Here is a 26530-nt window from a genome sequence, read left to right as displayed (position 1 = left end):
GGTTGTTGTGCTACCCTCTGGTCTTGACCACTGTTATTCTCTATGCTCAAGTTGCCTTTCGGGGCAGTGCTTTGTGAGCTTCTGTTTTCTTTTTTTCCCAAATAAAATCTTTGTTTATTCCAAACCAGTTTCTAAAACTAAACTGTAAACTGAGGCATAGAACACAGCAGAACTGTCCATCAAATACATACAATGCATCTACAACCACAAGGCACATTTAGACAGCAAATTATTATATTTGAGGTAAGACCAAATCTATGATCAGGAATCAACTGTCTCCCTTTCTGTCGTTCCATGGACCACACACCAGCTCTTAATTCCTGCCACATCCTTGCTGTTTGTATGAGCTCCTGTTTGAGTAATGAATTGCTTGCCTTGGAGGAAGGACTTAACAGCACGATAAACCTATGCAGTCACACAATCTTAATTGAATATATATTTGTGCAAATTGGTTTATCCTAGTAGGGAGTTGCAGTTCAAATTCTCCTCAGACAAGTATTTTTGTAAGATAATTCTGAAAACATTAGTTTTATATTGGGTAACCTCCTACATTGCTGGATACAGACAACCTACAGTCCTTAATGATTGCTTTAATTTCCAGGAACTGGGCGTGAGCACAAATGCTAACTACAAGATCACTTTTATGCTGGACAGCGCTGCAATGATCACGGTACACACACCACGGAGAGGGCTCATTGAAGTAAGACTCTTCCCCCTCTTCCTATTGCTATTCTTATTATAGCTCTGCAGTGCTAGCTTCATTGACCAGAAAAGCTATGGGCCATGTAGGTTTATTGCTGCTTCACTTATCTCAGCATTTTTTAATTTTTCCTTAGAGTATGAATCTCTTACCCAAGGAACGTTGTTTATCTAGTTGCTGATTCCAGCTTTCCGTAATAGAGCCTTCCATTCTCTCCCCTCTAGCCTTATTTTCCCTTTCCCCCTGCCTTTGCTTCTGATTCCTTCCCTCTGTCCTCTTCATCGGTTGCTTCTCTCCACTCCGTACTTTGGTTCTCTGTTCTCAAACTTTGTTTTCCACTTCTACAATGTTTGCTACTCTTAGCTCACCTTTGCATTATTTCTTTTATTTAAAATACATTTTTATTGTTCGAAAATTGTAGCAAGTAACAAGAACAGGGCTGTAATAAACAGGATACAGAAGATTCCCCTTATGATACTGAATAGGGAGGATTGCAGCAAGTGTATAGCCTTTCTGTGAAATTGTGCGGTAGTATCGCCCCACAGAAAGATCAACAAAGCAAATACCAGTAGAGAAAGGGAATGGGTGTGGAGGAGACAGATTAAGACGGGTATGAAGAAATGGAAGGGAAAAATGAGGATTAGAGATAGATAGTGCTCACTATAGTAATCATCACTACTGTGGAAATTCTGATTTGGTCAACTTTGTCATAGCTGCATATAATCTATAGACTGTCCTCCTTGATATAGCGAACAAAGCATTGAGCACTCCATGTGGTGGAGGGAGCCCGTTGCACTGCAAGCAAATATCCTTGGTGATACTGACCACTGCCTTAAAGTGTAAAATTTTCCTTTCTGGATAGGAAATTCACTGTGAAACATTTTGAAGAAATAACAAGAACATAGAACACCTGCCTTTGCCTAAATGTGCGTGTTGGTGGCTCAACCTACTTTCCTGAGCTCAGGAATACCCCGCAGCGAAAGGTTGGGGCTCAAGGTGACCTGTGTGATAGATTTCTGTAGAACTCTGTCCCAGCAGTGACCAGCTACCTCTTGAAGAATGCTCCCAGTCAACTTGCGGACCTGGGCAGAGGTCGCTGTGGCCAGGAGTGATTAGCCTCCAAGGGTCTTTCAGAGCTGTACCTCCTCCACTGGGGCAGGATCTGCAAACAAGCATGCCACCACCTGCAACTGAGCTGCCAAGTAATCATTTTTAAATTTCAGGAGTGCCAGTCAACCCCCCTCCTTCAAAAGCACATTGAAGACTGCACAGAGCGAGTCAGTCTCTGACCATTCTAGACCAAATCTCTTAGGAGTATGTTGTGCTCTGTGAAAAAAAGTACTGCAAGCTATCGCAAATAGATAAAGAAACTGTGTCTAAATGACCATTTTAGCAATGGTGATGCTTTCTATCATCATCCATAGCAATTTTGGGCAGAAGGACAGAGAAGCCCTTGTGTTAGAGCTAGACTTAGTAAAATTGCCCTCTATTCAATCTAGGTGCAGATGATGCACCCTAACCCCCAAAACCTTAATGGATGTTCACTCACAATTTAGCGGCAGTCTGAGTAAGCTACCGATACCTCCACTCTTGGGGGCCCTCAATGGAAGCAAATTGGATTTAGTGTAGTTGTGTTTTTATAAATATTTTTTTGCAACAAAGAATGTACATGGAAAGAAAAACAACTAAGAACACAGAGGTACAGCTTTACAATATTCATCGATCAACTTATCCTGTGTGGAAAGGATTTGAGAAAGCAAGAAGTTGTCTGCATACAAGGCGATTAAGTGGGAGGTTCACTTACTTTTACCCCCTGCAGAGGTGACTTAATTCTGACTACAATTACTATAGTACTGCAAGCAGCTAATCCTGAGGAGAGGGGGCTTCCCTGGTGTGTGCCTCATTATTCACATCGGAAATGACTCTGCCCGTCTTGACTCAGGTGACTGGATCAAGCTAGACCAGTATAATCCATTTCATTATTTCTGGCCTAAACCGCATCTTATGCAGGATGACAAATAGATATTCCCAATTTAAGGAGTCCTATGTTTTTTCCATGTCATAGAGTGACACTGTCGATGTCATGCTCCTGATGGAATGCGGCCTCACTTTTCTTTATAGTGGGCTTGTGACCACGGTGTGACAGAAGGAAATACAGGCTGACAGAAGAAGATGCAGGCTGAGAGACAATGACCTATCCTCTGCTTGTATAGGGGATGACTTGTTTTGGGCTGTCCAAAAGAGACAAAAAGCTGGTCTGAAGTGTGTATGCCCTTGTGTTGTCAATGTAAAACGCGAGGCATCTGCGAAATGTCCAATGAATGTAAATATCTTTTTGCGGACGTAAATGGTTTTGGAAAGAAAGATCGTAGAATGACCGTTCATTTAAATGAAAATCAGAAGGAACCTTGGGTATAAACGTGAGGCTGGTTTGCATATTATTTTGTCCTTTGCAAACCTAAGGAAGGGTTCCTTGATGGTGAATGCTTGAAGTTCCCCATCTCTCCTTGCACATGTCAAAGCAGGAATCCTAGTTGTTTTCCGTAAATCAAATTTTAAATGCACCTTATGTATATGTTTGAAAGGAGGCAACATTAATCAACATATAGTTCCCACCGAACTGGTGGAAATCAAAGCGGTGGAAATGCGCTAAAGAGTCCTTTCATAAACTATTTTAAATCTTTGGGAGAACAGATAAGAGGTTGAGTTTTCAGTTCTCCTAATCCTCGAGGCTTTTGCTAGATGAACCCTGACTGAAGAGTATTTTAACCCTCTGTTCTCCAGACTCATTAAATATGGAAGGATTTGATAAGGTTTTATTCTTAGTGGATGATGGCCATTATTCCTGCACCATATACAGAAACTTTTCCACTTGGCGTTGTGGGTCTTCTTTGTTGACGGAGCTTGAGCTTGTGACAGAATATTCCTACAGTTCTATGGCAGATCCAAATGGCCAAACTGGAGGTGGTCAGGTACCAAACTGTCTAGTTCAGTGACTTGGGATCGTTCTGGGGAATCTCTCCATGATATCTGGACCGAATCCTGGGGGACACTTTCAGAGAAATGGCTGGAGCAAGCTGACCACTTCAGGAGTTTGCTGTACCAATACTGACTTGGCTACGCCGGAGGAATGAGGATCAGAGTGCAATGATCTATCTTCGCCTTCCTCAGCACCCTTGCTGGGGGGGAGGGAGGGAGGAAAGGCGCAGGCAAATAACTTGGAACGACTGATCAAAAGAGCATTGCTCATCGTCCATGGATGCCAATACCTGCTAGCGAAGCATGGGCATTTCTTGTTGATCGGAGTAGCAAACAGATCGATTGTGGGGTTGGCCCCATTGATTGAAAATGTAATCCACCTGTTTCTGCTCTAGTTCCCACTCGTGACAATCTGTCATTTGTCGACTGACTGCATCCGCCTGATTGTTCTGGAAAGCTGGCAAGTGTTTCATGATCTCGTAAGAAATTACCCAGTTCCACAGCAGTTGAGCCTCTTCTGCGAGGGATTGGGATGTGTTTCTTCTTGCTTGACTATATAGAACATGGACATTGTGCTGTCGGTTCTGACCAGGACTGGTTGTCCTTTTAGCCTAGGGAGAAATGCTTGCAGACCTAGATGTCTGGCACGAAGTTCTAACACATTTATGTGAAGCATCTTTTCCGTATCCTACAAAAAACCTCTTGCTGAAAGTTCTTGCAGGTGCACTCCCCGATCCTTCCATGGATACATCTGTTGTAAGAATCATCCTGTTTGACTCAGGTTGGAAAGACAGCTCTGAGTTTAAATTTGTTGGAAGCATCCTCCACAACACTGCATGTTTGTCTTCCTGTGACTTGTACGGATCTTTCCCAGATCCTTCAACTTGCTTGCATTGCACATTGAGCTCCTATTGAATGAGTCTCATATGTAGTCTGCAAAAGGGAACAAGGCCTATGCATGACACCATTAAACCCACAAGTGATTTTGTAGAGATGTTTCTTGCTACACATTGCAACTTCTTTTCCCTTTCTATCAATGGTTTTTCCAGCTGCACGTTGAGTAATGCACCCAGAAACTGGATCTTTGTACGGAGCTCCAATGAAGTCTTTTCTGTTTTTTAAAGTGAGATTCAATTTTGTGAATAGATTGATACAAGCCATTGTAGACCTTCTTGCCTCTTTCTTCAATGGGGCCTTAACAAGCCAGTCGTTGTGGTAAGCAAACACCTAATGATCTTCTTGTTTGAGAAAGGCAGCTACTGGAGCAAGGCACTTGGTAAAGATTAGAGGGGCTGATTTGAGACCAAAAGGAAGCACCTTGATTTGATAATGCTGCCCTACCACCAGAAACTGTTGATATTTTCTATGTCTTTAGTGGATGGGTATGTAAAAATATGCATTCTGTTGATCCAGGGAGGGAATGAAATATCCTCCCTGCATCATCAGGAGGAATTTCTGTAGGTGAACCAACCAGAAACACTTTCTTCGTCAGTTTAAGCCCTTCTGACTAAAAAAAATCCAGTACTGATTGGAATAACTCTTAAAGGTTTTGGAGCTTGTCATTTAAAGTCATAAGGAAAACATTGTTGCTCTACAGGACTTCATAGCAAGATTACATTTCTTTGTCGACCTTTCTAGGAGAGAAAAAAACTTGGAAATATTATCTATCTGATCTTGAGCGTGTGTCAACCCCTTCTCTATGGGTCACAATAGCATCTGCTATATCACCCTGATTATCATCTGGTGGAAGTGCACCACCTTCCTCATCGGCATTGATATAGATAGAATGATTGGAGTAATCATCGACCATATCTTCAGGCGTTGATGGAACCGTTGGTGTTTGAACTACTTTGGGTGATGTTCTAGGAGATGGGGTAAGAAGTAGTAACTGCTTCGGAGGAGGATTAGCTGAGTAAGTTGTTGTTGTTGTGGCACCCACATTTGGAAAAAGTTTTCATCATTTGTTGAAACGTAGTTCAAAAAACTATAGGCACAGGAACAACCTCAGGGTGTCTGTTTCCAGGAGGAATGCAAGACCTTGATGCATGAGTAAAACTACCCTGATGGTAATCAAAGTCTGAATAAAAGTAGTTTTCCTCAATGTGTTCAGCAAAGTCTGGGACATGTTGCACATTGAATCGAGTTGGGCTATACGCAGTCTGCCAACCATATTCACTTCAACGGTGAAAACAGAGGCGTGAAAACTGAATCTTCTGGTGTTGACGGCATTGCCGAAATCGTCTCTGATGGTATCGTTGTCAACGGCGTTGACATTGATGTAACAGTCACCGATAGTAGCATCAACAACAACAGCCATCGTCGACGTAGCTGATTTCTTCGTCGATGGGTCCGACATCGCAGTATGAAGATGGTGCCGTCAATGCTGAAGGTCTCATTTTCGATGGTCTTGTAGATGTCGGCGTGGGAATATTTGGGGAAATGTCTTCTTTGCCGAAACAGGTAAAAGACTTGGGCATCATACAACACCACAAGGGCTCAGTAAGAATATAGAACAATTTTGACACAAATATTTCCAAGAGCACCTACTAAGTCTCATTGCTGAAACTGCACAAGAACATTTGGGCTTGGAAAATCCTATAAATATTTCAAGAAGGAAAAATCTATTCTGATGGATACATCTGCCAGTGGATTCCTCACCTTGTGAATATCCCCTGCACCAGCATTCCACTGAACTTTTTTCCCCAGCTCTCCACGCCGACGTGGATGTCATAGTGCATCGGCTCCGCTCGCGACTCCGTATGACGTCACCGGAGCCATAAGAGAGCCACGTCGGCGTGATGACGTCAGTTCCCTTTTTTCCGCGCCGTCGACGCGCAGCGGTTTTTCCAGTACCCTCCTGCTACTTTGTAGTCTTGTAGTGGTTACTGTTGGTAAAATCACCATGTCTTCGACTAGTAAGTCAGGTTTCAAACCTTGTAGGGAATGTGAGGGCCTCATGTCGATGACAGACCCCCATGAAGATTGTTTGTGGTGCCTTTCTTCTGACCACGACGTGGAGGACTGTTCAGCTGCAGAAGGATGAACCCCAAGGCCTTGAAGGAAAGCGAGGCGAAGCTCTTCATGGCCAAGGCAAAGAAGGAGAAGAGAGGTAGGAAGAAGGAGAGATCGAGGCCGAAGTCGTCGACTTAGCACTCTTTCGAAGTCGAAGAAACATCACAAGAAGAAGAAGCATAGCTCTCGGCGACGGTCTTCGAGATCTACTTCGCCTCGACGTCGAAGTAAGGATGTGTCTCCTTCTACATCTACGTCTCCAGAGAGATCTCCTTCACCGAAGCGGACTCCGGCGCTGTCACCGGCGCTGTCACCGGCGCTGTCACCGGCGCAGTCACCGGCGCCAGTGGAGTCTTCTGCTTCTGAGGTCGAGCAAGAACACGAAAAGGAGCCTTCTCCAGAGCCAGCTGATCCTGTGGCTCCTGTCGAGGACTTTGGCTCCTGTCGAGGACTTTGCGGCTCGGGTTCCAGGTACGCCTCAGCCGGATCCGGGATCGATCCCTTATCCACAGTTCCCGACTCCGGGTGTGGATTAGACGCGTTTTCTAAATGCTATATATGGGATTTTTCAACGAGCTGCCTTCCCATCCGGCGCACTTTCTGGTCCCGTGGGTCCTATGGCGTACACCTTCGGGGTTCCTCGGATCCGCTCATGGAGAGAGGCTCAGAGTCTTGGAAGAGGAGCGCTATAGGGAGGAGGCGGAGGAAGGTGAGGTGGATACATCTTCCGACGACTTTGAAGGGATCCAAGAGGCTAGTGGTCTTGATACAACTCCGGAGTGGGAGCATTCTTCTACTAGATCCTCTCAACCGCAGGAGCTGGCTCCTTATCATTTAGTGATAAAGAAGGCCGCAGATTTGCTGGACTTGCAGTGCCCTCTGCTGAGTATAAACCAAACCTTCTGACGGAGGTACTTCATTTGCCAGCTTCGACCAGTGAACCCTTGTTGCCTTTTAATGAGGCTATTTTGGAGCCAGTTTTGGATGTCTGGCGTAAGCCACTTTTTTCGCCGGCAGTGTCCAGACAGGTGGCAAGGAGATATAGGGTGGCTCCAGGGCTTCCAAGTTTTCTGTCTTCTCACCCTTCTCCAGAAAGCCTGGTGGTGCGGGCCTCATGCTCCAAGCATGCTTCAGGAGCCTTCCCTCAGACTCCTGTGGACAGGGAGTCCAAAAAGGCTGATCAGGCAGCTAAGAAGGCCTTTTCTTCAGGGAGCATGGTGCTTAAATTCACTAATGCCACCTGCTTGCTAGGGCGCTACGTTCATGCTCTGATGGACTCCATGAAATCATTAGCCTCTAAGTTGCCAGAAGGGGATAAGGCGTCTTTTATGGAGGTGGTCACTGACACTCAGGCTGCTGCAAGGCAGGTAATTCAGTCGGGACTTGACACGGCTGATTCTGTGGCAAGGATAATGGGTTCGTCGATAGCCACTAGGAGGCAGGCGTGGCTTCGTTCTTCTGGCTTTTGTACGGATGTTCAGGCCACCTTGGTAGATTTGCCTTTTGACGGACAAAAACTTTTTGGCGAAAAGGCTGATTCCGCCTTGCAGAGATTTAAAGAGAGCAGGGTGACGGCAAAATCTTTGGGTCTGCAGACTCCTGCTAAAGGATTTGGGCATAGGAAATTCAGAGGCTTTGGCAGATCTTCATTTCGCTCCTTCCGGCAGCCACAGCAGCAGCAGAATCCCCTCTATAGATCGTATAGAGGAAGACAAAGAGGACGAAGAGTTGCTGGTCGCAACCCATCTTCATCTTCTGCCTCCTCTGCTCCCAATGAAGCTTCAGGGAAGCAGCGCTAGATCCCCCATCCTGGATCATGTGAGACCTGTGGGGGGTCGGGTGTCCCGCTTTCTGCGAGGTTGGAAATCTGTTACAACCGACCTTTGGGTTTTAAACCTCTTAGAGACTGGGTACGCCATTCCCTTTCGGGAGTTTCCGACCCCCTTACCCTCCTTGCCAGGGTTACTGCTCGGAAGACCATCTGCTTCTTTTGCAGAAGGAGGTTCTAGCTTTGCTTCAAAAGGGTGCGATAGAGGTGGTTCCAGAGCAGGAAAGGGGTCAGGGATGCTACTCCCGCTATTGCCTGATTCCCAAGAAGGACGGCAGATTGCGTCCAATCCTGGACCTCAGAGTCTTGAATTTTTACCTGAAACAGGAGAAATTCAAGATGCTGACCCTTGCGCAGGTTCTTCAGGTGTTGCAGCAAGGAGACTGGATGGTGTCGATCGACTTGCAGGACGCGTACTTCCATGTCCCAATCCTGAAGTCGCAAAGGAAGTATCTCCGTTTTACGGTTGGGTCGCAACACTACCAGTTTGCGGTCCTCCCGTTTGGTCTTACTACTGCACCTCAAGTCTTCACGAAGGTGATGGCAGTGGTGGCTGCTCATCTCAGGAGGTCGGATATTCCGGTTTTCCCCTACCTGGACGACAGGCTTCTGAAGGCAGAGTTCCCAGAGATGGTGCAACGTCATCTGCAGGTAACATCTCCGCTGTTATTCGACTTGGGTTTTTCGATCAATGTGCCCAAATCTCACCTGGTGCCCTCTCAACGCAACCTGTTCATAGGGGCGGTACTGGACACTACTGTGTGTCGAGCATTTCCTCCTCCTCAAAGAATTCTCGACATTCAGGAGATGATCCCTTTATTCCACAATGGAGCGGTTGTTCCAGTTCTGAAGGTCCTTCGTCTGCTCGGTCTGTTCGCTTCCTGCATTCTGTTGGTCAACCATGCACGCTGGCACATGAGGGCGCTCCAGTGGTGCCTCCGCAGGCAGTGGTATCAGCACAACGGCGATCTCAGGGAGTCGATCAGGATCTCCGGAGAAGCTGCAGCAGATCTATCTTGGTGGAGCGTGGAGGGCAATCTGTCTCAATGAAAGCCCTTCCATCTACCTCCATCGGTGGCCATAGTGATAACGGATGCCTCCTCCTTAGGGTGGGGTGCTCATCTGGGGGATCTGGAGATCAAGGGTCTTTGGTCTCCAGACGAAAGGTTGCTTCACATCAACCTTCTGGAATTGCGGCCGACTCGTTTGGCACTCAAGGCCTTCCTCCCTTCCCTTCGCGGTCAGTCTGTTCAAGTCCTGACGAACAACACTACCGCGATGTGGTATGTCAACAAGCAGGGAGGAGTGGGGTCGTATTGTCTCTGCAGAGAGGCCCTGCGACCATCAGATTTGTCTGATGGCAAATCATCTGGCCGGGGTGCTGAACGTGCGTGCGTGCGGACAGTCTCAGTCGGCAGTTCCCTGCCGACCACGAGTGGAGGCTCCATCCAGAGGTGGTTCGTCATGTCTTTCGGACGTGGGGGACTCCTTGGGTGGACCTGTTTGCCACCCGCGAGAACGCGCACTGCCTGTCATTCTGCACTCTCCAGTATCCGATGCAGGGAGCGTTGGGGGACACGTTTCAATTGAGTTGGGGCTCACAACTCCTTTACGCGTTTCCTCCCATACCCTGGATTCCTCTGGTTCTGAGGAAGATTCGCCAAGACCGGGCCCGAGTTATTTTGGTCATCCCGGATTGGCCAAGAAGGGTGTGGTATACAGATCTTCTCCACCTCTCCTCGTGCCCTCCGCTCCGGCTCCCTATGAGGGCAGACCTCCTCTCGCAGTCGGAGGGGCAGGTTCTACACCCCCACCTCCAGAGCTTACACCTTCATGCCTGGAGATTTAACGGGGCAACCAGAATTCTTTCTCTCTCCCGCCTGATGTGGTGGATGTTATTTTATCAGCCAGGCGACACTCCACCAAGTCCGTTTACTCATATAGGTGGTCTAAGTTTGTTAAATGGTGTGGAGAGAGATCCATTGACCCTTTAAAAGCCCATCTTTCTGATGTGCTTCAGTTTGCTCTTTCCCTGGCTCAGCAGGGCTGTGCTGTGGCAACGTTCAAGGGCTATCTATCGGCCTTATCGGCTTTTCTATGTCTTCCTGATCAACCGTCATTATTTAAATCTCCTATTGTACTGAGGTTTATCAAAGGTTTCCACCTACTCCTTTTGTAATGCCACAGTGGGACCTTAATCTTGTCTTAACTTTTCTGATGGGGACTCCGTTTGAGCCTCTTCATAGTTGTCCTTTGAGGCTGTTGTCCTTTAAGACGGTCTTTCTTGAAGCCATAACCTCGGCAAGGAGGGTGAGTGAGCTTCAGGCTCTTAGTTCTAAACCCCCGTTTTTAACTTTACATGCTGAAAGGATGGTTCTCGGGACCAGGGCTGCTTTCTTGCCTAAAGTAGTTACTCCGTTTCATTTGGGGCAGTCTATTAGTCTCCCTGTTTTTTATCCACCTACTCATCCCTCCAAAGGGGAGGAAAGACTTCATCGCCTGGACTCAAAGAGAGCTGTGAGCTTTTACTTGGATAGAACGAAAGACTTTCATCTGGACGATCAGCTCTTCGTGGGTTATGTTGATCATTCTAAAGGAAGAGCTGTGCACAAGCGCACTTTATCGAGATGGATCATCCTTGCCATCAAGATCTGCTATGCCCTGGCTGTTAAGGTTCCTCCTGAGGGTATTGGGGCTCATTCAACTAGAGCTAAATCGTCTACATCTGCTTTGGCCAGGGGTGCTCCTGTGGCAGACACTTGTAAAGCTGCGACTTGGGCCTCCCTCCATACTTTTGCAAAGTATTATTGCTTAGACTCTGAGATGAGGAGGACGGGCCACTTCGCGCGCTCTGTCTTGCAAGACTTTTTGGTATAGGAAGGTGGACACCCTCCTCTGGGAGTGGGACTGCTGTGGGAATCTATTCACAAGGTGAGGAATCCACTGGCAGATGTATCCATCAGAAGAACAAGTTACTTACCTTCGGTAACGCTTTTTCTGGTGGATACAGTATCTGCCTGTGGATTCCTCACTGGCCCACCCGCCTCCTCGTTGTCCACCTTTGTATACCTTAAAAGATGTCTTGTTTGAGATATTGTTATGCTTTGCAGCTTCTTTCTTTCTGGTGCATTGGTAGGAAATGCTTATTTTCTTTGGCTTTCCTTTTGTTTATGTACTATGTATATTTGATTGTATATTGTATACTGTGTATACTTTGAATCTGTCGTTGGTCCACCTGTGCTCCTCGGCGGCACGGAAAAAATGGGTGGAACTGACGTCATCATGTTGACGTGGCTCTCTTATGGCTCCGGTGACATCATACGGAGTCGCGAGTGGAGCCAATGCATTATGACGTCCACGTCGGCGTGGAGAGCTGGGGAAAAAAGTTCCGTGGAATGCTGGCGCAGGGGATATTCACAAGGTGAGGAATCCACAGGCAGATACTGTATCCACCAGAAAAAGCGTTACCGAAGGTAAGTAACTTGTTCTTTAAAAGAAGAAGATGGTCATTTATTGCTAAGGTGCTGTCCCTCCAGCACACTTGGTCAGTCGAGGTCCTCACCTGACCGTCTGCCTTATGAATAGATCCCCACCTGCCAGACAGGGCTCTCTGCGATGGAAGTGTATCAACTGATGTGGAAGATGCACTTTGATCACAGCTGAACGCTGAGAGGGCTATTATGTTGATGCAGCCTGCTCAGCATTCACTTTTGCTTTTCAGAAACAAACACCCCTAACACCCATAAAATAGGTTTATTTTTGTAAAGCAAAAAAAATGTATGTTTTGTTTCCCTTAGATGGTAGAAGCCCTAGGTTTACCACTGTTGCAACCATCTTATGAAACCCGAGTGTTCTTACTGCTAGAGAAAAGCAGCTAATGCATCCCTTATTGGAAACATCCCTATTGCTAATATTTGCTGAGCAGCCATCTGGAGATCAGTTCACGCATTTACGAGGCACTACTGCCTAGCCTCAGGCACAAAAATGGACCTAGTGTCTTTGCTAAATTTGTTTGCCTTCTTTTTCCTCACCTCTTTTTTCCACTCTTTTTTTTGTTTTTTTTTTTGTTTCTCGATAGACTGTAGGTTAACCCCTTCAGCGCGGCGCGGATTTCCGCACCACGCTGAAGGTTCCGTGCGTGGGCGGGGCCATGACGGAACGGTTCCGTCATGCGCACAGCGCAACCGACGTGCATGACGGAACCGTTCCGTCATGCGCGTCGAACGGGTTAAGTTGCACTTTTAGCCAGTGTTCATGAATATAGGTGGCAGTCTCATGATGGAGGAGGAAATGTTAATTTCTTGGAACACTGGGCCTCATATACAAAGGTATTTTGTGATCTCAAAGTCTGTGATTCACAAAACACAGTTGTTGGGACTGTAAAATATTGTAATAAACAAAAACCATGTTGCGAGTGGGAAAAGCCTTTCTGGCTTGCAAAATGGATTTTGCAATCTGCTATTTATTGAAAATTGCAGTCCTATGAAAGAGGCATATTTGTCTGCCTTTCAAAAAAAATACATCTTTATTGTTCAACTAATCCTATTCTATTAGTGGACATTCTTCTGTCCTGTTTAGCGCATCCCTTGAGAGTATCAACAGTCAATGAAAAACTTCCTAACTATCATAAAGGAAAGTTTCATTTCTATTCAGCACAAAGAGGCAAGGATTAGGCTGTACTTTCTTCACTTTAATCACATTTGAATAACTCCAACAGCCATTTCAAGAATTTGATAAGCAAACAAAACTACATTTCCCATGAACTGTAGGGAAAGAGAAGCAAAGTCCATCCAATCACAGTACAGTGTCTCATATAATATCCTGTATAGCCTGTCTATCCTCCTCTTTCTTCCTGCGACGGCTGCAAACCGCCCATCTTCTCATTCCTGTTTGTTAGATTCTGCTCCTACAAGGAGAACATATTACTAGACACTGTACGTTAAAACTCCAAGCACACCACATCAGATCCAAGTCCGAAGTTCACATAATTTTGAGATGTCTTTTATTCAGACAATATTCATATACATTCAGAAAGTTTCCTTTGGTGTAGATTTCTTAGCAAGCTATAACAACTTCATGCCACAGCTTCGAGCCAACACGTGTTGGCATCTGACTCTTATTACAAGATCGGGTTGGGAGCCGAAGATCGCTCTGCCATTACAGGCATCCATGTGTGCTAGCCACCAGTTCATCTCCTCTTTTGCCTCTACTGACAGTGGGATAATTTGGGAGTAAAAGAGGCCTTTCCGGAGATGTTCGATCTTCAAGCGTTGCAAAGCCCTGCAATTGAGGGGGCCTGGGAAGATCACCTGTTTGGATGACGAGAGTAGACCCACAATCCGTGCCAAGTGCCGGAGTGAAACATGGGACTTGGAGATGGTTCTCCTGAGGTCGTGTCGGATCTTGGTCAGCTTCCGCGAGGGAAGGCTCAGGGTCGCATCGACCGAATTTGAGACAACTTAAAAATTCAATTGACTGGGTTGGAACCACAGCCTATTTCTCTTCGTTGATTACAAATCCTAAAGATTCTAGAAGGTCTATCGCTGTCTGCAGATGCGTGGACAAGCGGAGCGGGCATTGGTCCATCTGCAAAATATTGTCTAGGTAAATAATCAGCCTTACCCATAAGGACCGTAAATATTTGATGACTGGTTTCATCCGCTTGGTAAATCACCATGGGGCTGATGAGAGACCGAATGGAAGGGTGGTGAATTCGAACACGTGGGAGCCCCACATGAACTGCAGGTATCGTCTGTGTGGGGGGAAAGATTGGCACCTCCAAATAGGTGTCTTTGAGGTCTAGGCGAACCATCCAGTCTGCTGCCTTGAGAAGATCCCGCAGCAGGTGAATACCCTCCATTTTGAAGTGACGGTGGTGTAGCCAGGTATTGAATTCTCTGAGGTTGATGACTAGGCGCTGCCTGCCATCCCTCTTCTCCACGAGGAAGAAATCGCTGATGAACCACCGCGGGTGAATCATAGACTTCACTATCGCCCAGGCTGTCTATCTCCTGATCCACCAACTCTCTCTGTTCCGGGGAAAAGGACAGTGGGGAGGGAATGCGCTTTGGCCGTGGCGTTCCATAAAATTCGATGTGGAAACCTCCCACCGTCTGGATTACTCACACATCTGACGCCAACTTTTCTGAGTTCTGCTGAAAAAGGACCAACCGACCCCCAACTGAAATTGTCTGGTCTTGATTCTCACCTTGTGTGTTGTTGTAGTTGCCTCCTCTCTGGCCTCCCCTGCCTCTGTGGCGGCGGGGATAGGACTTAGTTTGGTAGAAATTGCCAAACTTGCCGGGATCCTGCCACTGACCCCGTCTTGAGTCGCCACCTCTGGGGGCTTGTTGGGAAGGACGGCGTAAAAATCCTCTTGATGGAGGACTGCGCTTTGTCGAGGGAATTGAATGTATTTACGAATTTTCCCAATTCCCTGATAAACAGATCCCCAAAAAGGTTACCCTTGGCCACTGTCCCTGCCTCCGAAGTGGAAAGCTCCCCCAATTTGGGATCGATTTTAATGAGAAGTGACCTGCACAGTTCACGTTCCCCAGGAAGATGATGGCCCTCTGAGCCCAGCTAGATAGCACTTTCGGGGAAATGAGGAAACCGGAGACTTTGGCGTCCTCCGCCATATGCATGATTCTGGCCAAAGGTCCCGTGATGTCCAGGAGTTTATCCTGGCATGACCGCCAGGACCTGTCCATGCCCTACTTGGGGTCACAGAGAAATTTAGCGAGGAAAGTGGCCATCTTGGGATCTATTTCAGGTGTGGTGGCCACTTTCCCCTCCAAAGAGGGCCGTGGGCATTCCGCCTTAATACATCCCCTCACCTCCTTATCTAGGGGTTTCCTTGCGCGACTGGCCATGTAGGCCGCAACCTTGGGTGCCGAGCACCAGTCCGCGGCCCTCAGATGTAGGAGATCGCCGGGGTCCAGCAAATGCCCCTTAGAAGAGGGGCCAGTGCTCCCAGTTGGGGCTGTCCCGATCGGGGTGCTGGACATCAGGCGCCATGGTCTAGAACCGTCCCCATCCGATGTGTTGGGGGTCATCCCCATCCCCTTGGTCCCCATGTGAGGGTGTATGTGGAACAAGTGCAGAGGGGTCAGACGTCAGTGGCTCTAAAATAGTGTGAGCATCTAGGAATGCCTTTTTGAGGCGTGCAAAAGCATCGAGATCGACCCCGGGGTCGTCCGATCGCTTGTGTTTGTCTGGGTTCTGGGGTGGGCTTGGGCCTGGAGTAGCCGGTTGACCTCTAGGTAGGGGGGCCAAAGGCCCGTTGGGGTCTTACCTCTGTGCGAGTGGTGTCTGGCACTGCACCTGGAGTGCCAGCAATCTCTTCTCCAGAGGGGCTACTACCTGAGAGACCACCCTGAGGATGGACGCGTCCATTACCTCGCAAAATTGGTCATCTATGGGGAGATAGGTGATCTCCTCCTCCATATAGTCCAGTCTCTTCAAAATCTATAGTAGCCTTATGGGCAGTATAGGTGAGGGATACCACTCTCACAATAATCTGGGGGATTTTACAGGCAAATTACCAAATCTGGAAAATTGGAACCTCCACCTGTATATACAAAGGGGTTAATAACGCCTGGGGTGTCCCTGAGCAGTTGTCTCTTACCCGGTAGGGTGTTGTCCTTTGAGGAGTGGGCTCGCTTTCTACTCGCACACCGTGTAGCCTTCGTGAGCAGGACGCTTAATTTGTGAATCCGCTCGCGTCTGGGCTAAAAATAGAATGCTCTATCGAGCACCAAAACGCAAACCTTCCCCCGCGTGAATCCGCCGCAGCCGGAACACCTCACTGGAATGAGACAGTAAAATAGATGTTTTCCAGCTGCCGGGGGGTTGGAGATGCGCTGAGTGCGTATTTCGTCAGCACAGGCCCTCTAGTGGCCGGACGACCGCACCGCACTCAGGCGAGCCAAGAATGACGGCGGCAGAGTAGGAGCGGTTAAGCCCCCGCGGCACTGACGATTAGCGCTCGTGTCACCAATTCAAAGCGCTAATCCGCTGAAACTGAACACAAAGGTACCGTTATAATAAATAAATAAGGGAATCTAATGCACTTATCTGTATTGCTGCTGGAGCAGCGAAGAAACAGGAGGATAGACAGGCTACACTGGATATTATACGAGAGACTATACTGTGATTGGATGGACTTTCTTTGTTTCTCTCTTTCCCTACTGTTCGTGGGAAATGTAGTTTTGTTTGCATATCAAATTCTTGAAATGGCTGCTGAAGTTATTCAAATGTGATTAAAGTGAAGAAAGTACAGCCTATTCCTCGCCTCCGGGTCCTGACAAAGAATTACTTTCTTTTAGTGTGACAGCATTATGCTGATTATCTAAGATTGTTAGCATTATCCTGTTTGTGTTTTTTGCTCTTGCAGGTGAAGCCACTTGGAGTGATTTGGGGAAAGTATCCTGAGTTCTACACAAAGAAAAACACCATCATGTTTGATGATATTGGAAGAAACTTTCTAATGAACCCTCAGAATGGGCTAAAGGTAGCTTATGATTGTCTAAATATTACAAAATCTCACTGCTGTTTGCAGTCATCACACTACCCCTCCATGAGATGATCTTTTAAATGGATAGGTTCTATCTAAACCCATTCCTCTGTTGTTTACACATCACCAGAGGACTGCTAATTTTAGATCCTCTCCGTCCATCCTTAATGAGTCGGAGGGCATCTATGTTCTAGCCTTTTTCCCTGTTCTTGATGAACCTTCCCAATCACAGAAATTGCATGACTGTAGCTCCTTTGTCCTTTCCTTTTGAGTCTGCTTGATAATGACTAGGTTCTAACCCTTTTGATGACTGCTAGATCTGACAACTTACTGTGACCCTCACAGATCCACCTTCATTGGTCTAATGACAGAAGGTTTCTAACTTTTTCCTTTATCTCTAACTGATCGTTTGTATTGTTTTTCTATAGTAAAAAAGATGTAACCCTTTACTGCTGTTCACACAAGTCAGCTTCCATGTATCTGCCTGAAAACAGCTAAATTCTCACCTGTCCTTTTCAGATTGGCTTCTGATTCTATAGACTGCTTGATTCTAACCTCTATCCTTTGATTGGTCTTTGATGATGCCTAGTTCTATCCTCTTCTCACATTCATTATAGATCCGACCATTCATGAAAGCCCACCTAAATCGTGATAAGGACAAGGAGCTCTTAAAGTTGTCACAGTATTTGAAAGAAATTGCAAAATTAGAAGACCTGTCCGATCTAAACCACAAGCACTGGGAGAGGTGAGCAGTAAAGCCTTGTTGTAATGATATACTAATTTGAAACCTTTTCACTCTTTCAGAAAATGAATTTCTAGTGTCCCCCAAATTCGTATTTTCTCCAGTTTTTTCCCTTTGTTTGCATGTTCTGCTTTATTCAAAACACAGGAATGGGTCACATTTATAGGAATATTGATAAGAGAGGGCACCCTTGTCTTTTGTCATATACAAGTGTACAATAAGCAGAGAATGAGCTGTTAGCTTTGATGTATAGGTCAAACAACAAAAGAGTGAATCCTGGATCCAAAAATTAAATTTTAGCATAAAAGAGAAAGTGTTGTGCTCACTGTGTTTTAAAAGAACCCTCACTCGCCAACCTAGTTGGTGACCTGCTTCATCATTGGGTTCCCACCAGAGAGGCCGAGTGCCCCTCTGGTGTGCTGCGACGCCTGAATTACAGCGGAGCTGGATCTTCTGGAAAGACAGTGCAATGGTAGTGACAATGTGTAAAGTGAAGTTAAAAAGGTGTCACAATTTTATCCAGGAAAAATTTTTTATGGTGGAAAACTGGACACAGTTAAAATGTGTGGGATGCGTAAAGACTGGTTATAATAGGCCAGTTGCATCCTAAATATAAGTGAGAGGGGTCAACATGTTTCTGCTTCAAAAGGTTATTCACAAAGCATTCATCAGGACCTAGAGGGACTAACACGGCGGTATACGCACGCTAAGGCGCACCCTAACCTGTGTAGTCAGGGACCGTTTAAACTCGCGGTTCTCGAATGGCAATCAAGATTTTTGAAAGCTTTATTCTCTGTTGAAACAAAGAAAAGAGACAGTCGAACATAATAATTCACAACACGTATGATGGTAAAAAGGGCATGCACCAATTGTTGGTGTGTACTTAACACTTCGCATGCAAACCATGGAAAGTGCTCTCAAATGAACAGTGGTACAATTATGCTTAAGTATAGTGATTTGCAGTTTCACTGCATGAAGTTGTGCCAAAATTCAGCCACAAACACAACAGAAACATCCTTACGAAAAAGAAATGAAGAAGTAACTATTGTGTTGGACAGAGGAACTCCAATGTAGTCTCTATCGATTCGAGGTATTTAACAAAAAATATTTTGATTTAGAAACGCCATCGACAAAAACTCAGAGATTAGGCTGAATAGAGGCGGCGGAGGCAGACTTGATGCAAGCAAGGAAGAAAAACCACAGGGCCATTCATACTTCAAAAGAAGTGTGTTGAGTTAGAAAGATGGGAGCTTACGTGCAGCACAAGTGCAACTCGCAACATGAGGTCTGGTGGGGGACGGGACTTGTAGTCACACACTAGGCACTGGGAAAAAAAGGAAGAAGTAAACAAAGCATTCCGCTTCAACAAAGTTACTGCTTCTGCCGTAAGAGTAACCGGTAAGAAGCAACTTACTTCGTCAAAGTCCACCGCCCGCCCGGAACCTGTCTGCACCCTCCAGAGACTCGAAGGGTATTAAGCTGCTCAAACGAAAGGAATAATAAAGGGACTGTACTGAGATAACAAAGGGAGGAGATACGTGCAGGCGCGATGACGTATGAGGCGCCGCACCGCTCTAAGAGCTGAAAAACTAGAACGCTACATGACTAAACAGCGTATGGGTCCAAACGACGTGATCACGCAGTAAGGTCACGACCCATATGTGATGTTAAGGTGAAAAATAAATAAAAAGGACGTTGGTATATTACCAAATGATTTCTCTGTAAACATGTGGATCGCTAACCCACACATAAACTAGAGCGCTGTAGTATCCAGACTACATAGTGTCTGGAAGAGCTGAAGTGTTCCCGTCTCAGCCCGTAAGCATATTAATTAGATATTGTTTCTGAGCGGGCTGTAATATCATGCTGGTAGGTTACTTAGGCATTAATGTGACATAAAATTATATTTATCAGTATGCACATTACATGCAAAAAGATTGTGAGGGGGGGGGGTTTATACCATGCACAATTCACATTATAAGAATTAAGGATCGAGGTTCAATTGTGCAAAAAAAAAGGGAGACGTGATTTGTTAGATTTGGTATAACTCATATCATGTGTCAATTAACAGGCCGGAGGATGTGTAATAAAAATTACAAGCCCCGCATTCGCGGGACGGGCACTGGGCTAAATGGAATTAAGTCGAATATGTCTAGCGTCTAAGAATAGAACCCCATGGGATGTTGTCATTAAAAGCCTGTATGTTAGTGGAAAGCCGGTAAATCCATCTTTGTTCTTTTTCAAAAAGAAAGCTTGCGGAGGAGCCTAGCGCGCAACCAAGATGGCCGCGTAGGTGCGAGGCTCCCGAGGACCTCCGCAACCTCCTACGATTATCCTGAAATTATCCTGTCCTGGATGAGGGGACTATGTTGGTGAACCCGAGCTGAGGTGGCACCCGTTTTCCGCTTCCGAATCGGACCTCGGACACCGGAGTGAGCACCGATTGAGGTTTGCGGCCTTCCCCCTCGCCGGACCCCGGATTTGCGCTGTGGGGTGATCCAGTGACAAAGTGAACAGCGGCAGGCAGGGCCTGGCGACTCGCGTACCCCGCACTTTCGCTTTCGCACCACCTTGTCGTTTCTGCGAGGTTGGGTCGCGGAGCCCTTGGTGTTGGTGTGGTGTGGCCTTGCTGGGAGATACTGCCTGCCTGCCGGCTGTGATCCACCCCGCTGCTCTGAGGGGGCCCCCCCGGAGCTCGTGGCCCTGCTTTCCTGCCCTACACGACGTGGCTGGTGCGACTGGGAGACTGGTGGCCATGGCCACGAAACAAGATGGAGACCGGGCAAAGACCAAATCGACCCGGCGTGGCGCCGTCCATCAGGCCAACAGTATGGACCGCTATACCCTCCAGAAGGGATCTCCCGATGGACCGCGCAAGTCCCCTGAGAGCCCTCCTGATGCCCCAGACCTGCCCGCAGATCTGACTCTGCGAGATGTCATGGGCGCCATTGCCGAGATGAAGGCCTCGGTGGGCCAGCGGTTTGATACACTGGCGCAGAAGATTGACTCGGTCCTTGTGGATGTTGGCCTGGTGAGGGCCGATCTTTCCAAAACCAACGACCGAGTAGATTCTTTGGCCCACACCGCATCGGGCCTAACGATAGATGTGGCGGCCTTGCAAACAGAGGTGCGCCGGCTTAGTCAGGCGAGTGCGCTGATGGATCGACGCCTGGAGGACTCCGAGAGTCGGGCACGGAGGAACAACGTCCGCATTATTGGGGTGCCCGAGGGACGCGAGGAGGCGGCGGCGGATCTCTTTGTGGAGGACCTGATTGCTACCCATCTCCAGCCACGGGGGCTGAGCAAATTCTTCGCTGTGGAAAGGGCCCACAGGGTTCCCGGGGGAAGGCCGAAGGTCGGAGCCCCTCCGAGACCTCTCATCGCCCGGATTTTCAATTTTCGGGATAGACGCTGTCCTGCAAGCCTCCAGACTGCATGGACCGGTCAAGCTTGACAATATGGAGGTTAATTTTTATCCTGATTTCACCCCAGCGGTCCAGAAGCAAAGACTGAGCTTCCTAGGCGTCAAACGCCGTCTTCGGGACCTAAACCTCAAATACGCCATGCTTTTCCCGGCCAAGCTGCGTGTGGAGGTGGATGGTCGCACTCACTTCTTTGATCGTCCTGAAGCGGCCGGGGACTGGCTGGATACTCTGCCCGGGGATCGTGATCGGGGGGGCGGGGGGGGGGGGCGGCGGGGGGAGACGGCACGCTGGATCGGGACTGAGGATCTAATATTGGGCCTCACTCTGGAAGAAAATGTTGCCACTTTTGATTCTGCGTCAGTTTTTGTAAGTTCCCCTCCTATGGAGGTTGTGTTGGGTCTATTGGGGGTTCTCCCTCCTCCTCTAGGGGGTTTAGTTAGTCTAACTATATATGGGGCGACAGGCACACTGCACGTTGGGGGGGCTGTTTGGGCTCATGCAGGGGTGCAGGGAGGGGGGAGTTCTGTTGGGGTGGGTGGGTGGGGATGGGGTGTTGTTCGTTTTTATCACAAGGCAAACGTATTTTTGTGTTAGTTCTAAAGTGCTCTCCGGGGGACGAATGATGGTTTCTGTACATGATGGGGGGTAGGGAACTAACTTTGTTGTCTTGGAATGTGAATGGACTGGGGGACAGGATCAAACGGGGTGTGGTCCTGCAGTTTTTGAAGCGAATCTCGCCCGATGTAGTCTTTCTGCAGGAGACACACCTTATTGGCAACTCCTTCTGCGCCATGAATCGGCGTGGCTATCGCCTAGTGGCTCACTCGGGCTTCACGTCCGGCTCAAGGGGTGTGGGCATCATGGTGAAGAACTCGCTCCTGTTGGAGCTTGATGAGGTGCTCCACGATGACAGGGGACGTTACACGGTCTTGGTGGGAAGATTGGAGGGCAAAGTGGTTGTCTTTGTGTCAGTATACATCCCACCGGGGCTGCAGTCGACCACCTTTGCGGACCTTGGGCGCTTTCTCCTTGGCCTTCCGGGGGGGCTTTTAGTTGTGGGGGGGGATTTTAATGCTGTGGTATCTGGGTCTGTGGATCGTCACCCCCCTAGGGACCTCCCCCGGGCACAGGCGTGGCTACCCGGCCTCTTGGATACATTTGGATTAGTGGACTGCTGGCGTTTAAAACACCCCACGCAGCTGCAGTACACTTTCCACTCGGGAGCCCATGGTAGTCTCTCACGACTAGACTATGTCCTTGTCCCGGCGGCCTATGTTGGGAGGGTGGGAGAGGTGCGCCATTTGCCACGGGGTATTTCGGACCACTCCCCGCTCCTACTGCACTTTGATGTCTTTCCGAGGGGTGAGGGTAGGGTGGTCCCAATCAATCCTTGGTACCTGCGCGACCCCACCATTCGCGCTGAATTGATTAAATCCCTTCAGCGATATTTTGATGAGAATGTGGGGTCTGTGCCTTCGGCTGTACCGCTATGGGAGGCCTTCAAGACAGTACTCCGAGGGGAGGCCCTATCCCTTATTTCCCACGCCCGGAGGCGCGAGCGGGAGGAGGTGACCCGGATGGAGGCTGAAATAGCCGAGTTGGAGGGTAATTTAGAAGGTGGGGTGACGGATGCCGCATTACATGTCCTCCAACTCAAGCAAGCGGCCTATAGGGCCCTCGTCACGGAGGCGGCCAGGGGCCTCAGTAGAGAGCAACAGGGGCGACTGTATGATGTGGGTGATAAGGCTGGTAAACTTATAGCGTGGTTGGACAAAAAAGAGAGAGCGAATCGTGTGGTCCCGCTGATTGAGAAAACGGATGGTGTGTGTGTAACTGAGCCAGAAGAAATTGTCTCCTGCTTCGCGGATTATTTCCGTGGGGTGTATTCCCCGGTGTCTCCCTGCTCGGAAGAGGATTCCCGTGCCCTGCTCAGTGATATCGCGCTGCCATCCCTTTCCGGGGATGACAGGGTGTCGTTGGACGCCGCTCCCACCTCCGACGAGATCGCCCTCGCCATACGCTCGGTCGCTTCCGGCAAGGCCATGGGTCCGAATGGTCTCCCTATCGAGTTGTACAAGTTGCGACCGGATACGCTGGCACCCCACCTCCGGGCTATGTTCCTGGCGGCACACTCGGTGGGCTCCCTCCCGCTGGACCAGCGTCTGGCTACAATCGTGGTCATCCACAAGGAAGGGAGACCTCGGGACCGGGTTACATCCTATCGGCCCATTTCGCTACTGAATGCGGAGCCCAAGATTCTCGCCAAGGTACTGGCCAATCGGCTGGTCGGTGTGGTGGGCGATTTGGTTCATCAGGACCAATCGGGCTTTATTCCCCATCGCAACACAGCCCTTAATCTGCGGCGTTTGCACGGTGTGCTCGCACGTGCCCCGTTCATACGGGAGCCGGCCATTTTGGCGTCCTTAGACGCCACCATGGCGTTTGACACGCTTGAGTGGCCATATATCTGGGCGATGCTTGCGAAGTTTGGATTCGGCCCAGGGTTCATCAGTTGGGTCAAATTGCTGTATTCGGGCCCATTGGCGCAGGTGGTGGTGAACGGAAGAGTGTCAGCTCCGTTCGAGCTGGGCCGGGGCACACGGCAGGGCTGCCCCTTATCGCCGCTCCTCTTTGCACTTGCCTTGGAGCCCCTGGCGGAGTGGCTGCGGTGGGAGCCTTCCATCCGTGGTCTCCGCTGGACCCCTGAGTATGAGGACCGCGTATCCCTATACGCTGATGACATCCTCTTGTACCTAGCTTCCCCACGTAAATCACTCATAGTACTGGTTGATGTTTTGCATTCATTCGGTCGTAACTCCGGTCTGGTCATCAACTGGGCTAAATCGTGTGTGTATGTTCTCTCCGGGGAGGCTCCTATCCTCCCGCGGGGCTGTCCGATCCAGGTCGCCCCGCAGGGATTTAGGTACCTGGGTGTCTTCATTACTCTGGACCCGTAGGCTCGGTATGATCGGAACTTGCTTCCCCCCCTCCAGCGTCTGAAAGAGGATGTCGCGCGCTGGCGGCGTTTGCCGCTTTCGCCCCTCGGCCGGGCGGCATTGTTTAAAATGATGTCGCTGCCGCGTTTCCTGTACGCGTTGCAGAACACTATGGACCTCGTCCCGGCGCGCTACTTCCGCGAAGTGGAGAGTTTGCAGCGCCGCCTGTTCTGGGACGGGAGGCCACGTATTGCCCTGGCTAAGCTGACGCTCCCATGGTATGACGGGGGGATAGCCCTCCCGGATATTAAACGGTATTATTGGGCCTCCCAGCTAGCTGCGATTAATCCGGGCCTATATGGGCCAGCCTTAAACCCGGCGTTTGAAATGGATAGGATGCTACTTCCAGGTGGTGACCATAATCGAGCGCTCTATTCTAGCGCGCCCGACGCTCGCCTAACGGGGCCCACGCGTGTCATGGTGCGAGTGTGGCACGCGGCCAATGCAGCTATGGGGTGGAAGGACCGTCTGACCCGGGCGTCACCACTGTATGCGTCTGAGCGGTTGGGCTCCTTGTGGACCTCGAAGGGCTTTGAGCAGTGGGACTTAATAGGCATTAGCAAAGTGGGGGATCTCTGGACGAGGGGAGGATTTAAAACGTTTGAAATGCTGCAGACGGAATTTCAGTTGCAGGGCAGCGAATACTTTCGGTATTTGCAGGTCCGGCATGCGCTGGGCTCCGTCTTTCCGGACGTTGCCTCCATCCCGGAGTGTTCCCCCCTGGAGGATAGAGTGCTGGACGGACACGTCCCTGACAGCACGATCTCACTGATCTACAAAAAACTGATCAACGACCGCTCAGACTTGTTGATTGCCCTTCGTGAGGCTTGGGTAGCCGATGGGCTGGAGCTGGACGACGAGGACTGGATCTCCGCGGTGGCCTCCCCGAAAGAGGTGGCCATACCGGCTCGCCTTCGCTTCGTCCAGCTCAAGATACTCCACAGGGTCTACATGACGGGGCCAAAGCTCCTGCGTATGGGCTACGCTGAGGACGGTTTGTGTAAGCGTGGGTGTGGTGCGCTGGGGACTTTTCTGCATATCTTGTGGGAGTGCCCGGAGGTGGCGGGGTTCTGGAGTGGTGTGCATGAGGTGCTGCGAGTGGTCACGCATGTGGCGCTGTTGCCCGAAGCGAGGAGATGCCTGTTGAATGTGTGGGAGCCTACCGATTACTCGGTGCCGCAGACGTGGTGGGCGACTCTGGGGTATATGGTTGCCAAGCGTGATATTGCCCAGCTGTGGGGATCCCAGAGGCCCCCGACTGTCTCGGCCTGGAAGGAACATATGGATTGGTGCATGTTTCGGGAAAAGGTGGTGTATGTGGCGAGAGGTAAGCCTGCGACATGGGTGAAGGTGTGGGGCCCCTGGAACGCCTACCGCAGGGGAATCTGTGCTCCACCGTTATTGCCCGATCCGTCGCCGGCCCCGTCCCCTTAGCCAACTCATCCCCCCGGTACCTGGGCATTAGGTGTACCCAGCCCTAGTTCTGATCTCTCCCCCCTCGTGAGATTCCTATGGATGGCTAGGATCCCCCCTCCAGGGGAGCACGTGCTGCTATTTCCGATTGAGGATTGCCTTGTGGGTTTGTTTGTATTTGTTGTTCTTTAAGTTTAAAATGGAACCGTATAGTGGGGTCAGGACAGTGTGGCTCGCAACGATGTTACCTCCTGTGCATGCTCGGCCGCAGCACCATGTGTTTTATAAATGTATATCGTATGCTCCTTTCACTGCTAGCGGCCGGCCGGAAGGTTGTAGGCCCATATTTGTATATTTTTGAGTCTTGTAATAAACGGTTTCAAAAAAAAAAAAAAAGAAAGCTTGCCGTCCTGTTCCCTGGGGTGATTTGTTCGATCACTGTCCAGTGAAGGTCATTAACCGTGTGGTTCTTTTGGACGAAATGTTCAGTCAGTTTAGTTATGTTCTTTCTGCAACGAATGTTGCTCCGATGTTCTACGATCCTTTGTTTGATTTTACGGGTTGTCATTCCAATATATCTTGTGCCACAAGGGCAAGTTAGGAGGTAAACTAAATTGGACGAATTGCATTTTGTGTGTGCCCGTTGCGTCCAAATTTTTCCAGGTTCTAACTCTAGGGTCTTAGAGGCTGAGGTTAGATGACACACACTGCAAGACCCACAGGGAAAATGCCCTGTTACTTTCGGAAGGCCCCATGCGGAAAGGACAGAGGGAGCATTGTCAATCATTGTAGGCCTGGGTCTTGTATGTACTAGGGCATCCTTGATGCTCCTGGCTTTTTTAAAAGAAAATAATGGTTTCTCCCATTTCAAGTTGTTACTTTCCAGAATCCGCCAGTGCTTACGGATTGACTTCGTTACT

At 48.8% G+C, this 26530-nt stretch overlaps 1 protein-coding gene across 3 annotated transcripts in view; it reads left to right on the top strand.

Annotated features, from left to right (window-relative positions):
• Positions 1-26530, top strand: part of UBLCP1 (ubiquitin like domain containing CTD phosphatase 1) — a 155972-nt gene that overhangs the window by 79800 nt on the left and 49642 nt on the right. For all 3 annotated transcript variants that reach the window (XM_085617587.1, XM_085617588.1, XM_085617589.1), the window contains exons 8-10: positions 602-700; positions 16915-17031; positions 17652-17779. In XM_085617587.1, the coding sequence (XP_085473713.1) occupies positions 602-700; positions 16915-17031; positions 17652-17779 (344 nt within the window). The remainder of the gene's footprint in view (positions 1-601; positions 701-16914; positions 17032-17651; positions 17780-26530) is intronic.

The sequence above is a fragment of the Triturus cristatus genome, chromosome 7 (genome assembly GCF_964204655.1).
Source record: "Triturus cristatus chromosome 7, aTriCri1.1, whole genome shotgun sequence".
Lineage (NCBI taxonomy): Eukaryota > Metazoa > Chordata > Amphibia > Caudata > Salamandridae > Triturus > Triturus cristatus.
The sequence above is the reverse complement of the archived record's forward strand: the minus strand, read 5'-3'. Positions and strand labels throughout refer to the sequence as shown.